Source organism: Theropithecus gelada, chromosome 9 (assembly GCF_003255815.1).
Source record: "Theropithecus gelada isolate Dixy chromosome 9, Tgel_1.0, whole genome shotgun sequence".
Classification (NCBI taxonomy): Eukaryota; Metazoa; Chordata; class Mammalia; order Primates; family Cercopithecidae; genus Theropithecus; species Theropithecus gelada.
The window spans coordinates 33,903,069-33,918,406 of NC_037677.1; the positions used below are offsets into that span (position 1 = coordinate 33,903,069).

The window sequence follows — 15,338 nt, forward strand, 5'->3', positions numbered from 1 at the left end:
CTCCTCCCACTCAGCCCCTGGAAGCCACTACTCTGCTTTCTGCCTCTGTGGATTTACCTCTTTTGTACATTTCGTACCAATGGAATCATACAGTATGTAGCCTTTAGTTTCTGGCTCCTTTCACTTAGCTTAGTGTTTTCATTGTTCATCTGTGTTTTTACATGTGTTAGTATTTCATTCCTTTTTATGACCAAATAATATTCTTTTGCATGTTAAACCAGTTTTATCTGTTCATCAGTTGGGTTGTTTCTACTTTAGCTATTATGACTAGGGCTGCTGTAAACATTGATGTACGAATTTTTTGTGAACATGTTTTTATTTTTCTTTGGCATATACCCAGAAGTAAAATTACTGGTCAAACAGTAACTCTATTTTTAACTTTCTGAGGAAGTGTCAAACTGTTGTTCAAAGTGATTACACTTATTTATGCATTCAATATATTTTTACTGTTATAAAACATTCCATGAGTTTAGCATTCATTTATTCTTTTATCTTTTTTTACTTCTACCTTAATTCAAATGCACACTTTTTCTAAAAGAAAGGTTAATATCTAATCTGTTCACCACACGAGGCACCATGTGATGTGATGGAAATCTATCAGAGTAGAAGTCAGAAAACCTAAGTTCTAATTCTAGCTCTGTACTATTTAGTTGCTTGAGATAAGACCAGGCACAGATCCTGTGTATTTCTCTGGTTCCATATATATAAATTCAAGGACTTGCACGGCTCACCTCTAAAATCCTTGTCCACTCTGGAACTGTGATCATACCTTTCCCTCTTTCTTTGTTCCTTTTCTTTTATTCTTCTCTGCTGTTCCCAAACCATCCTTCCTACTTTACTGGCTCAACATTGCCACATTAGCACATCTAACTCATCCCTCCCATCATAGGACAAAGATACTTAGTTTCTCTGTCCATGGATACAAAAGAATACCTATTTTCCACTTCCCTCCTAGTGATAAGAATAAATTCCACAGGGCCAGGGTGGTGGTTGAAGCAGGGGCTGCTGGCTGATTAGGAAAGAGTTTTTGGCCTGACTGCTGCAAACAGCCACTTGGAATTCCCCAATTATAGGCAGTCTGTGAGAAAAAGGAAAATGCAGCAAATTGTATTGGTAAGATTCGTCATTTTTAACTTAAAGTTTCTGTCTTCATATGAGAGTGGGATTGAATGACATGAGCGTGTTGGGTTTCATAAGTCTATTCTGTTTGTTCAGTATTATGCTTTTTTTCCCTCAATCACACACACACAATTGTGTTCTCAAGTTTTTGGTATAGTAATGTTCACAGATTATATAACCTTGAGAGCAGGGTACAAATAGGGCTTTTTATACATTTTAAAGAGACTGTTCTTATTGTGAAACTTTGAACTTACCTTTTATTATGAAGAGTCAAATAACAGGACACTTACATACTTAAATGGTTTAAACTGTAATTTTTCTTGATTCTTTGGGAACAAAGATGTTCTTTCCCTTTGATTATTCATAAATCTACTCATTTGATAAACTATAATTATTTTCCTTATAAAGTTATTATCAACAAGTTTATAGTTTTAGGGTTTGAGGTTTCATGCTGAAATTCTAAGAAGTGGTCATTTTATCTAGGAACTTTAGCAAAACCTGAGAATGACTCTTAGAGCTAAATAGTTATCTCCAGCTGTGTTAAATCTATATTGTTGTTGTTTTAATGTCAAAGTACAATATAAGCTCAGTACCGACAGTCTTTTATGCTCATTTTTACATTCAGCATTTGATCTCTGTGGGTGAGATGCTCGGGCACAATACATTATTTCAGTTAAATATAAATTGGACACTTTATGCTTCAGATATTTATGGGCAAATATTTAAGAGGCAGTATAAATTTTTAATTTGTTTATTTGTTTTATTTTGCTACATTTGTTCTAGGTTGGTTCTTACTTGAAATCTCCAAAATTCCCTATTTGGATTGTTGGCAGTGAGACTCACCTCACCGTATTTTTTGCCAAGGTATGCTTATAGCAGGATTTTTTTTTTTAAGTTATGACATCAGGCAAACAAGTATTATAAGTTCATATTTGGTTTGGATCTTTGTGCAAACTTCAGTCTATTCCCACAACAAATGAATTGTTCAAAAATCTCAAAAACTAATACCGAAGAACATACTGTTTTCCTGCTCTAAATCTGGAGTCTTTTAATCAAAATCTGTCATGATTTAGTTATAATTTCTTTTTATTTCTTTAGAGCTTTAGCTTTTGAATTTTTTCAGAAATCACTGTTATGGAGAAAGCAACTGAATTTTGAAGTTTTACATTGCTTTTTTTGTAAGTAGGATACAAGATTAACTTAGATGATACATGATGTAAAATGTTTTAATTACAGCATCTCCTTTGAAAAAAATTTTAAAATCTATTAGTACTTCAATGGTATTGAAGTCAAATGCTCTTTTAAGATTGATTACTTCCCACAATTTTAATTTATACCTGATTACAATATTGAAATAGCTGAAATATATCTGAATATTTCTTTTCGTGTTTTTTTTTTTTTTTTTTTTTTTTTTTTTTGAGATGGAGTCTCACTCCGTTGCCCAGGCTAGGGTGCAATGGCACAATCTCGACTCACTGCAACCTGCGCCTCCTGGGTTCAAGCGATTCTCCTACTTCAGCCTCCCAAGTAACTGGGACTACAGGTGCGTGCCACCACACCCAGCTAATTGTATTTTTAGTAGAGACAGTTTTGCCGTGTTGGCCAGGCTGGTCTCAAACTCCTGACCTCAAGTGATCTGCCCACCCCGGCCTCCCAAAGTGTTGGGATTACAGGCGTGAGCCACTGTGCTCCGCCATATCTGAATATTTCTGTTTCAAAATTCTTATAACAAAACTATTTTTAAATCTCAACTATAATCTATATGTCATGTTTTTCCACAATTGAGTGGTTAAGAGCTTTGTCCTCAGACAACTTTGGTTTTAATCCCAGCCTTGCCACTTCCTAACAATTCTCAGCCCCCTTTCTGTGTCTTTAAAATAGGGATTCATAATAGTACCTAGCTTTTAGAATTGCTGTCAGGCTTAAATACAAAGTAATTAGCAGTGCCTAGTACAAATTAAATACTCAGTAAATCTTAGCTGTGGTCGTCATCATCATCATCATTTTTAGTATTCAAGAAACATGTATTAAACATCTCTGGGATCATAGGTAACTTGATAGGTGGCTGAATGTTCGTAGAAAGATACAGAATTGTATTTTTGAGGTTTCTTCATTGTGCTTTCCTGATTTCTCCTTGAGCTTTTTGAGCATACATTTGTCAATCTAAGTTTATTGTTTGTTTCTGTAGAAAGTACAAATGGTATAAATTGTACCCTAGTCTGAATTGACAATGCTAATTTTCGTGAATGTAATTATGTATTACTGTATTTAATTTTATTGCGTTGGCAAAAGTCCAGATAGGGGTTATAGAGCAAGATACATAATTACCTTTTCTTAAGCACAGAAAGCTTTAAAATTAAACGCTAAAAGTACAGAGTTACTGATACATTGCATTTAGTCTGAAAGCTTTTGCTATTTATTTCCCTCCTGAAGTAGGAAGTTAAAAAGCACAATGTGAACTACAAAAACTGACAATTACTAATTCCTGAGTGAGGATTTCGTTTTATACATTTCCATAAAAGAAAATTAATTCTGACTTAACACACAAAAATGTATTTTCAAACCAATTTTTAATCATGTTTATCTGCAACCTCATTCTCTAAGGAAAACTAATTATATGAAACTAAAAGGGTTAAATATAAAAGATGACAATATTTTAAATCTTAAGTTTTATAATTGATATTTAAGAAATGATTTGGTTGTCAGAACAGTAGGAGAGATTTCACAGAAGGTGAATACAAGGAACAGTGTCAAATGAACGGTGAGTCTGAGGACATTATCTGAAAAAGTTAGTGATGTTGAGGGAGTTCCTAAGAGTGGAATAGGCCCTTCTTTTTATGACATACAGTCTTCCTACCTGTCCTGATACTTTTGTGGTTCCCATACCACTTGCCCATTGTGCTGTTGCATGTGTCACACAGCACACAGTTTCTAATTCCCATACTGTTTTCTGCATGTTCCATGGCAGCCAGTTAACTTTGTCTAGGGCAGGGGCTGTCTCTCGCCCACCTTTTTATTCATAGTTCCCCATCAGGTGCAGTAACATGTTGAATTAGAGACGTGCAGTTAAGAGAAAAACACAAACTCCTGCCATGTGGGTGTAGGAACTCTTGAATTTTATACTAATTATTACTGTTTTGAGACTTACCTGTGTAGTCTCAGGATCTGGTATATAGTCTAGCACATTAGGGGTGGGAGGAATTATTAGTTGAATGAATAAAACTTTTGGACAGATTTCCCACATTTGGGTTCCAGTGACATTTATATCCCCTAAGAATATTTTACACGACTCATTGTGATGCTTCATTGTGCAGTATCTATATACATTCTTAGAATATCGAATTTGGATTGTTTGAAATGTTACCTTTAAAATGAGTTACCAGTGAAGAATTGTTTTTTTCCCCTTGAAATAAAAGTAAAACAAAGCTGGAAGATCACCTTAATGGCAAATGAGAACAATAATACTTGATCACATTTATTGAGTCCTGTTTTGGATTTGTTAAATATAAACTGATGTTCTTATAGTCTTCACCACATAAAAAATACTGGAAATTTTGCTCTTCTGAAAATTATAAGAAGAACCGTTATTCGGCCCTTCCTTCTTTAATATTTCTGCATTTGAGCAAGCAGTTTTGGCTGTGGATTTTTCTTTTTTCTTTTTTTTTGTTTGTTTTTGTTTTTGTTTTTTTGAGTTTGGTGAGTTTGCTTTATTATACATTCAGTGGCCTGAAACAAACAACATTGTTTTAATATTTCCCCAGCAGTTCCTTGTAAATATTATGTCTTTTTTTTTATAAAACTGATATGTTTGTTGGTGTATTTCATGTGCTGACTTTTGTTCTGGTTACAGTTAAGTAAAAAAGTCTATTTTAAGTTCATAATTTTCAAGGCAATCCATAATTTGGCATTGTGAAATGCCTGTGAAGAACAGTGGAATTCTTCATGTGCCTTATGCGGTGAAGGTGGTAATAGTTGCAAGTGTCTTCATTCATTCATATACTCAATTATCAGCTTTTTACTGGACTCTGGTATGTGCCTGGCATTACGCCAGCTGTTGTGAATACAGTGGTGAGCAAAAGTAGATATGGGCCTGTTTTTAATGGAGGCGGACATTCTCCTTGAGTTACTCAAGGATGTTCAAATAATCACATAAATTTACAAGTGTGATGAGTGCTGACAAAGCACAGGTCCGTAATGGTGTAAGAATTTATTGTAGTTTTGGAAAACTGGGATGGTTCCTTGAAAAATCGATGCCTCAAATGAGAACCTGAGGTATCAGATTAAAGCAGAGGAAGAGAGGGGAAAGAGCATTCTCTACATCACAAATAGAGCAAATTCATGCCTAAACAAGGAAGGACAGACAGACAGATGAACTGGGGTGAGAACAAACTGAAAGACAAGGGCTGGAGGGAGCACTGAGAATTAGGGAGACAAGGTGGAAGATGAGGCTAGAAGAACAGCAAGCCATGTTACTCTTTGATACTAAGAGTTACGACAACTGGACTTATGAAAAATTGGTACTGGGAGTAGTTTTGGGGGAGGTGGGAAGGAAGGGAACAGGATTAAATTCACATTTGGAAAAGATAACTCTGGCTAATTGTAGAGAATGGATATATTGAAGGATAACCCAGGGAATAGGTAAAAGAGACTTCTCTAGTTGTATTTCAGGTAAACAACGAGTGTAATTTGGTCCAGGGTAGTGAGGTAGAGGGAATAAGCATGAATTTCAGAGATTTGCTCCTGAGGTAGAATGACAGGACTGCGTGATGGATTGGATTTGGCAGCAGAGGGGTAGAAATGTCTAATAAGATAGGTGTGGCTAATGATTAGATCTTAGAGCTTTAGAAAATGTGTATGTAACAGTTTAGCTGTTGTTGAATGTAACTGCTCATTATTAAAGCAATTTGTTCACTATATGCATATCACATAATAAGTGGGATTGGGGAAATGAGAGATACCTCTCAGGCAGGCATGCTGAGCTTGCTGAGACAGGCTATGCTGTAGCTTCTCTGACATCACTTTCTTGTATTTCCTTCCAAAGAGCAGTGATGGGAGACAATCTATTACGTAGACTGATGCACCATGTAAAAACTGCTTAGTTTTTAAATTTAAATTTAGCACTAGTGAGAGCTGTCAGAATCCTTTGACCCACATCTATACTTTATGCCAAAGGAACCAGTCCATAGAGGAATTAAAAACTTTTCTAATGTTGCATGGGTAGGAAGGTAGAAATGTGATAGCTAAGACAGAGTAAAATATCAGAAGCTGTATTGAATTTAACCTTCTGTATGGGGTAAAAAGATATGTGTTAAGTGAATTAATAAAGTATGTTGCCAGTAATATTTAATGCATGAATAATTGAGAAGGGATAATTATACTATTCCCCAGAAATAATAGAACATTGAAATTTACAAAGTAAGATTTTGCTTTCTTAAAATGAAGAATTGGCCGGGCACAGGGGTTCATGCCTGTAATCCTAACACTTTGGGAGGCCGAGGCAGGAGAATCACCTGAGGCCAGGAGTTCGAGACCATCCTGACCAACATGGAAAAACCCATCTCTACTAAGAATACAGAAATTAGCCAGGCATGGTGGTGGGCGCCTGTAATCCTAGCTACTCAGGAGGCTGAGGCAGGAGAATCACTTGAACCCAGGGAACGGAGGTTGCAGTGAGCTGAGATTGTGCCACTTTACTCCAACCTGGGCGAAGGAGCAAGACTCCATCTCAAAAAATAAATAAATAAGTAAAATGAAGAATTAAGCATTATTGCAAATGTACATGGAAAACTGAATTAAGCATCTAATTAGAAAGTTTTATTCTTAAGTTTTAGATTATAAGTTCTAGTTTTATATGTTCTATACACGTAATTAAATTTTTGTAGGAATGAAAGCTTTATGGTTTAGACCCTAGTAATAGGAGAAAGTGCACATATATTATCTTTTTCCTGAAGCAAATTAATGACTTTGGGCAAAAATTATGAGTAATGTTAACTATATTACAAGTAAGATGAAGCACAAATTGACATTTTCTTAAATAGTAGCACTTTTGAGTTCAATTTTCATGATTTAAAAGTATTTCCTTTAAATCAGTGACATTCAAATATATATGCCACTACTTTAAATACATTGCAGTTTTGGAATAATTTGTCTGTGTGTTGTGTTAGAAGTGAATATCACCTCCAAAATTTTCACAAATATTAATCTATACATAGTCTCAGGACTAGCACTGAAAATATTGTGATGGCAAGTGGTTGATGGCTTTGGCTCCTTTTTCTAAATTTTGTAAGTAAATTTTAAAAATGTATTTTCGCATATTTATATACAGGACAAACTAAGGTCTCAGCGATTAAATATGATGAAAGTAGTGTATTATATTGACTAAGTTTTAAAATTACAGCATTGTTCTTCCTCAGAAAAAAATATGTTTGACATTTCAACTTTGGTTTTATTGTGAATTATGTTTATTTAAATTTGACTTGATTTTCTTAGTGAGTTGTTTTTTCTTTTCTTCTCTACCCTTATTCCTAACCTACTTTCCTTTAGAAGTCGAAGCTTGTGGCCCATGTTCATTTGCGTCATCAAAATAATCGGCATAGTTTGAAAACTGAATTTTCCCACATCTTTGCCAATACTGGATTATTAAAATTATTATTATAGTCATCCTAGTGGGTGTTAAGTGGTAATTGTAATTTTGATTTACATTTCCCTAATGACTAATGAGCATCTTTTTATGTGCCTGTTGTCTACTTCTACATCTTCTTTGGATAAATGTCTGTTCAAGTCCTTCGCCTGTTTTTTAATTGGGTTGTTTGTCTTTTTGTTATTGAGTTATAAGAGTTTTTAGTATATTCTGGGTACTAGATTCATACTCTGTATTTACTTGTTTTCTATATTATCTGTCTCTCAGTAGTAAGCTCTGTGAAGGCAGGATTCTTGTGTTTTGTTACCTACTGTTTGCCAGTTCCTAGAGCGGTGCCAGGCATAGTGTAGGTGCTCAGTGGCTTTTTGTTGACCAGATACATTATTGAACACGCTGTAGATCAATCTTTAAAAAATTGTGAGATAACCATGTTATTACTTGATAAGTTGGGGGTTGGGAAGTGCACTTAAGATTGCTGAATAGTCTTGGATCATCAGAATTCAATAGATCTGTATCTTACGTGGAGGGCAAATAGAAAAACTAGCTTTTGCTATCCCACCTGACCAATTCAAACCACCCATATTATTGAATAGAAACAGCTGTCATGAGTATTTACAAATAAGCTTTGTCAAACTACCTATATGCTGTATAACATGTTAAAAATTTACTTTCATGATTTGAGGATGGTTAAGAAAACTGTTTCTGTCCAGTGAAATAACCTCGTAACTATCTGTTTTTGTTTTTGAAATGAACTATTTACTTTTAGGACTTAAAGTAATTAAATATTTTTTTAAAGGGCACTAGTATAGGTTCATGATTTTAATTTTCAGTGCCAAAGTATTTACTTAATGTACTTGTCACTTTACATTTGATATATCCAGTGACCCAGAATTTACCTTTTTAATTGTACTGGAGTCCTCCTCCTAACCTATAATCATCCCACACATTTTGTAGGATTAAAAGAGATTTTTCACAAGTCAGTTTTACTTGAAAATCATCATTAAAAATTAATAATTGTATGAACAGGTTGTAAAAATGTTCAGGTTGATCATTTATAACATTTCTTTCATGAAGAAATGTAACTTTAAGTTTTTTAATTTAAACTGCCATGTTTTATAAATCATCTTTTATGTCTGATATAAAGTCATCTTTTCTTACTAACCCTCTGTCTCTATCAAACAACAGAACTGTTATTGTACTCCTTGACATAGTATCCTAAGGAGTCTGGTGGTGAGAAATACATCTAAGCCGTCCTATGTAAATGAGAGCTGTATAGTTACTACTGAGGGAAATATCACAGAATCTAACTTCAGGAACCTTATAGGAACTGCAGAGTCATCAAGCAGCAGGGTTCCCACAGAACTTCTAATAAGAGGATACGGGTGAGGTGAAATGCAGTACGTAAATGGACCTCTTCAAAGAGGGAAACTTAATTCCTATTAAGTACGATGGAGAACTTTCCAAGCAGGTCATCTGAGCTATGGCAGAACAAAAGTCTGTACATGGAGACAGAATGTGCCCCGTGGGCATGCGTCTTCAGAAATCGTATTGTGGCACTTTCAATGAGGTTACTTGAAAATATGCGAACCTGCTGCACAGGTAAAAAGAAATGTACTTTGAAAAGTAGATGGTTAAGGAATACAGAACTTAAACTTAACTTTTTGAATTGTTTTTCCTTAATTTCAGAAGAAAAAACTAGCTCTTATTAGATGAAGGCTGTGTAACGTTTGTTTTATAATATGTTAAATATTTAAGGAGTCAGGTCTTTCATAATAATACATAATTATTTAAGTGTTCAAATACTAGGGCATTTGTCCTCTTTTTTCTCCCTAACCATCATTTTCCCCATTGATTCTTCATCTTTTATTTTTATATTTGGGTTTTAAGAATAATTTATTTAGGTCAGTTTCTTAATTTCCCTTAAATTGGGAACTAATTACGAAATTAATTTTCAATGCAAATTCAAAATGGGCACTTTAAATCTGAAAATCTACTTTAAATATTCCTAGAATTTAGAATGTATAAAATGGAAGACATAATAAATGCCTTGTTTTTATTGTGCATTTAAATCTCAATGTGGAGTGACAGCTGTTGATCCAATATAAAAATAGTTGAACCCTACGTATATCATCTAGTTTCATCTTCAGAAGATCAGTGGCTAATTTGCTTGGTACCCCATTTAAACTCTCCTTTGAAGTTGGGGAGATGAGTTTTACATCCCTTTTTTGTTGCCTTTTATGGTTATAAAGGGACTCTGTGTATGTGCAGAACCTGACCTTTGACCTTTCCTTTGATAAAGCAGTTTTCTTGTCAGGTATGAACACATGAAAATCCATGACACAACTGTTTATATAAAGAAACTGAATGTAATGCTAAGGAGGAAAAAATTATTTAACTGTTGCTGTGTGAGCTGAGATTGTTCTTCCAGTGGGATCTGTTACTGGGAATGTAGGGAGAATTATTTCTACAGCACAAGCTGCTTTTATTACTCTTTAGTGTAGCAGGAAGAATACTGCGGTGAACTGTTAGAGCCTGTTTCTCTTAGGTGTTTAAAAATTGGACAGTTCTACTTTGACATTTCTCTGCGTGTAATAAAACGATGTTAAGGAAAAGTAGTAAAGTGATGCTTTATAGGCTTTACTGTTCCAAGAAAATTCACAGTTGGCATTTTGTGTTTTATTGCAGTTTGGTTACCTCATCCTTTTATCTTAAGTAAATTCTGGAGTTTGTGCGTATATTGAGATTTTGTGCCTTACCTAGTACAGAAAGGAAATAGGGAAAATGCTAATGTATTTGTAGTTTAATCATAATTTACGTGACTTTTAACACCTTAAAATAGCAACTTAAAGAATACTGAAGTTAATCTCATATCTGAACTACTTGGAAAGTTTGGGTAGACATCTGGACATCTTAATTCTCAATGATTTGAATTACTACAAATATGTAAATTTTTAATCACAAACTCCTTCCTAGCTGCTTAGCACACTTTGGGGCTGTCCCCCATCAGCAGTCTAGGATTACGCCAATGACTTGTGCCACCATAATACTAAAGCTTTTTATTTCTAATCATTTTGACCAGAAAACTTTCAAAATATAAATGTTCTTGCCTCCTTAAGCCAAGTGAACATCAATTACCCTTATGTACTCTTTGCCTTATGCAGCGGTATTTGTATATCTGGTGTTTGTGATTTCCCCGAATTTTCTTTTTCTTTTAGGTATTACTTCTCAGTCATCAGTGATGTCAGCCTTCCTGGAAGAAGTCTCTCTCTTCCACTGAATTTTTCTTTTTCTCCTACAATAGTATCCAAGTAATTGTCTAAAGATAAAATACTGATGGAAGGGCCTAGAAGTATTCTGTTAGGAATGAAGCCTGTGAGTTTTAATTAAGAGTCAGTAACTTTAAGCCCACACCCTGAGCTATCTGTTTAGAATTGATAGAAAAAAATTATAGCCAGTAGAGTTGATAGCAGAGTACAAAAAAAGGTCTTATACGGTTAATAGATGACCATCACTAAGTCTTACTGAGTTTAATTTGGGAGATTTTTGCGTGTGTATGCACACGCTTTGCTTATGTTACCCTCTGCCCAGAATGTGCTTATCAAAATCTTGCTCAGCATTCCTGGTCCAGCCTTCCATCATTCGTATTGTGTCCACTGATTCTCCTACTCTCTTGTTGCTTGTATTCTTCCAACTTACTACCTTCTTGTGGCACTACCTGATTTCCCACACTACCTACTGTCACACACATTCAGCATTGTGCTAAGTACTGTTGAAATGTAAGGATTAATAATACTTGGTAATAGTTTACTGTGAACATTTACTGAATGTTGTCTGTGTGTTAGGCAGTATACTAATTAATCATCTCAGGAGTATTCCTCATTTAATCCTCAAACCAACCCTGTGAGCCACGTGTCGTTTTCATCTACGTGTTACAGTCTGGGGCCAATGAGAAAAATGACATCTCCAAAGTTAGATACTAGTGAGTACCAAGGCAGGATTCAAACTCCAGTCTTCTGGCTTCTGAGCTGTGCATTTAACTTCCCTCCCTCAAGAAAACAACTCATTATGCTAGAGTGGAGTAGAGCCTGGAAGAGGGAAGAAGTCGGTGTAGAAGAGATTATACTTGAATGAAAGGACATGGTAACTTTGAGACTGATATGAAATGAAGGCTGTATAGATGTAGTGTTGTAATGGGAAAGTTAATACTGTATTTGGGGAATAGTAATTGGTTGATTATAGCTAAACCATACTAGTTGTGCTAGGATATTAAGATGAAAGCAAAGGTTGACAATCAGCTATAGGACCAGCTTAAATAATCAGATTTATTTCCAAATCATCTTTACTATATGAAAGTCTGTCTTGATATAGAAAGCTAAACAGGAATATCCATGGCATGAATATAAAGCAAATTCATGGAAGTAGAAAGGCCTTCTCAGTCAACAATCAAAGCTTCTCTGTTCAGCTGTGATAAAATTTTAAATTATAAATGTGAGTACTGTGAGTAATTTTTAATCATGCAAACCTTGTTTAAAATTGTAGAAAAGGAGGGTAGGATTGGTTGGGGGCCCTCACTTTTTGTTCATACTAATCCAAGCCTCCCAAGATTAAATTAATTGGTATTGAGTGGACTACAGTTTCAGTCATCTTCTTAAGCATTCATTTTCATAGGAAACATGAAGTCTGCATATGTGGAGATTCCTCCATGTGCAGCTTACATTGTTAAGGTCAGAGTCCCTGGGTAGCATGAGGGAAGACACAAGAGGAAAATGTAGACTGCTCTCAATAGGAAGATCAAATAGAATACATGTGGCACAAGCAACATACAGCCCAAGCCAGTATATTAGGTTTTAATCCCTTTCGCCAGCTTGCTGCAGTAACCAACAACCCTGACATTTCAGTCATGTACACAGTGGTATTCAAGAAGGGGGCGATGAGAACGACCCGTCCTGCGGGTAGAAGGAGTATTTGACCACTGACATTGTTTAGATTTGCCTGCATGTGGTGATGGCAAAAAGGAATTTGAGAATGTTTTAACATCTCTAAAAACAATGTACCCTCTTTTTGCCTGTACTGGAACACACCACTGCCACCCTCTCCCCAACACACCCAGCCCAAAGCTTACCGCCCTCGTAACTTACATGTCAGCTGCAGGTGTGCTCCACGTGTCTCCTTTATTTTAAAATCTGGGCTTAAGGAGTAGCCTCTGCCTGGAATGTGCAGTTCTCAGAGGAAAAAGAACAAGACTCCTGGCCAAACCAGATGGTGGCACTTAAAGCTTCTGCTAGGAGCTGGCATAATGTCACTCCCAGTTGTATTTCTCTGGCTAAATCTGATGTCACATAGGCACGAAAGTAGGCCCCTTTCACAGACAGGTACTTCACGTCACTTAGCAACAGACAGTGACAAATAATCCTCTTAGAAGGAGGAAGCAGCAACTAATTGGGAACAATAATATCTACCACCATCGCTTACCTTGTATCTAGGTGATTGAACAGTTTAAATTAATTCCAGTGATACAAAGAGTCCTAACTTTGAAATAAAGAGTAACTTTATTTTTTCAGGTACCTTTATCTGTATTACCAGTATAAATATTCACTGTTCACCAGAAATCTTTTAAAATGTAACGTTAACTATCCTTCTAAACACCTACTAAAGTATAAGGCCTGTGTACAGTGGGTTGGTTGGGGATAAGTAGTTTATTACTGAAAAGGTCTTTAAAGTATATTCATTAAGCCTTTCATCATTATGAAGAGCAATCTGCTTTCATGAATAATCAAAGAACCTCCAAGAACATCACCTAACATCAAGAAAAGCTCGACGGATTTTTTAAAGTGAGTTGGTCAATTATGATAATTTGGAGAGTCAGCAGCTCACTCATTAATGATTTTACTAATTACGGCACAAGAGTAGATCACATCTGTTAGAAACTTCTTCTCCCACTGCCTTATTTCCACTTGTGCATTTAGAGTCTGTGTTTCTAGAGGAGGAACCTCAGAGGGCTCTCTGCCGTGTTTCCTACCCTGGCTTCTCTGCCCATATTACACAGATTGGTGCCTCACAGCAGTGGGCTACTGTGGAGGTGACCTGGGCTTTACACATTATTTGGAAAAGAATGAAAGAGTAAGAAAAAAGACCACCATCCTTCCTGCTTTCAGATATTGGGATTAACTGAATTCTGTTAATCTTGCTGGTGCTAATGACGCACTATGTTTTGAGATAATTTAATTGACTTAAAATCTATTTCCCAAATTATTTGGTCATAAATATAGATAGTAAGCAAAGACTAAAGGTGAAACATTATAAAGTAAAATTTTACTTAAAGGTAAATTATATACCAATTACCTTTTATTTATTTATTTATTGGAGGGACTTTTAACACTATAAAATGTTGTCTGCAAGCTAAAGTGTCATAAATATATGAGCAATCATTCTTGAAGTTAGATGACGATGCTCTCGGAGGTTCTTTGATGAATCATGACAGCAGATTGCTCTTCATAATGATGAAAGGCTTAATGAATAAACTTTAAAGACCTTTTCAGTCGTGAACTACTTATCCCCAGCCAACCCACTGTACACAGGCCTTATATTTCAGTAGGTGTTTGGAAGGATGGCTAATGTTACAACATTTTAAAAGGTTTATGGTGAACAGTGAATAGTTACACTGATAATACAGAGCTGCGTGAAAAGGAGATATCTGTTTCATGATTGTAGGCTATTAGTCCCATTAACAGCTTGGTCCACCTACCTCCATCCCCAACTCCCTGCAATTAAGCTGAGTGAGGCTAGATAATTTTAAAAGCTATATTGTTTAGCAATCCCTGTTGACCAGTAAATTGGTTGAATATAAATTCCTCTGATAAAATCATGTGATTATATCAGACTAATATAAAGAACTGCTTTTACAATAAAAATAATTTCGATGATAAATCAGAGCTTTAATTGCTAACTAAAACAGTATGTAATAGTTGAGTCTTATGTGTGTAGGGTCTGTTCCTACTGAGGGTACCTAAAAGAGTTCCAAATGCAGTACATGTTGAAATTTTCTCCTAAGTATTACAACTAGGGATGAAGAAAAGAAAATGCAACTATATTTGCTGACCTTGGAATCCCTTTACTTAATTATCATTCATGGGGGGTTTTTTTGTGTGTGTTGGGGGGGAGTATAGGATTAGTGTATATTTGTTAGAACTTCATCCTAGAATATAATTTTCTTAGGATAATTTTAATAATATTCATGGAAGTAAAGATAGAGTAGCATGTTTTTCTCTCTTCTGTTAGACTGCGACCTTGAGTGCACAGACTGGGTTTTTCTCTACCATCTATTAAGCCTGCCAAATGATTAAGAAATTATGGTTTTGTGTATAGTTAGAGAAAATATACTACATATGGAACCTAAAAACTGTTGCTATATTACATTTTGGAAATGGAAAATCTGAGGGGTAGAATCCTCCTCTTCACATTTATAAAGTTATTACATTCTTTCTAACCGTTTTACGTACAATAAGAAAAATACGGCAGTAAAACACTTTCAATTGAATGGAATTCTATACTTGCTCTTCAAACTTGCTATGCAAATATG

General features: G+C 35.3%; 1 protein-coding gene across 2 annotated transcripts in view; it reads left to right on the forward strand.

The window, feature by feature from the left end:
* Window positions 1-15,338, forward strand: part of MINDY3 (MINDY lysine 48 deubiquitinase 3) — an 82,036-nt gene that overhangs the window by 41,689 nt on the left and 25,009 nt on the right. For both annotated transcript variants that reach the window (XM_025396470.1, XM_025396469.1), the window contains one exon: window positions 1,903-1,983. In XM_025396470.1, the coding sequence (XP_025252255.1) occupies window positions 1,903-1,983 (81 nt within the window). The remainder of the gene's footprint in view (window positions 1-1,902; window positions 1,984-15,338) is intronic.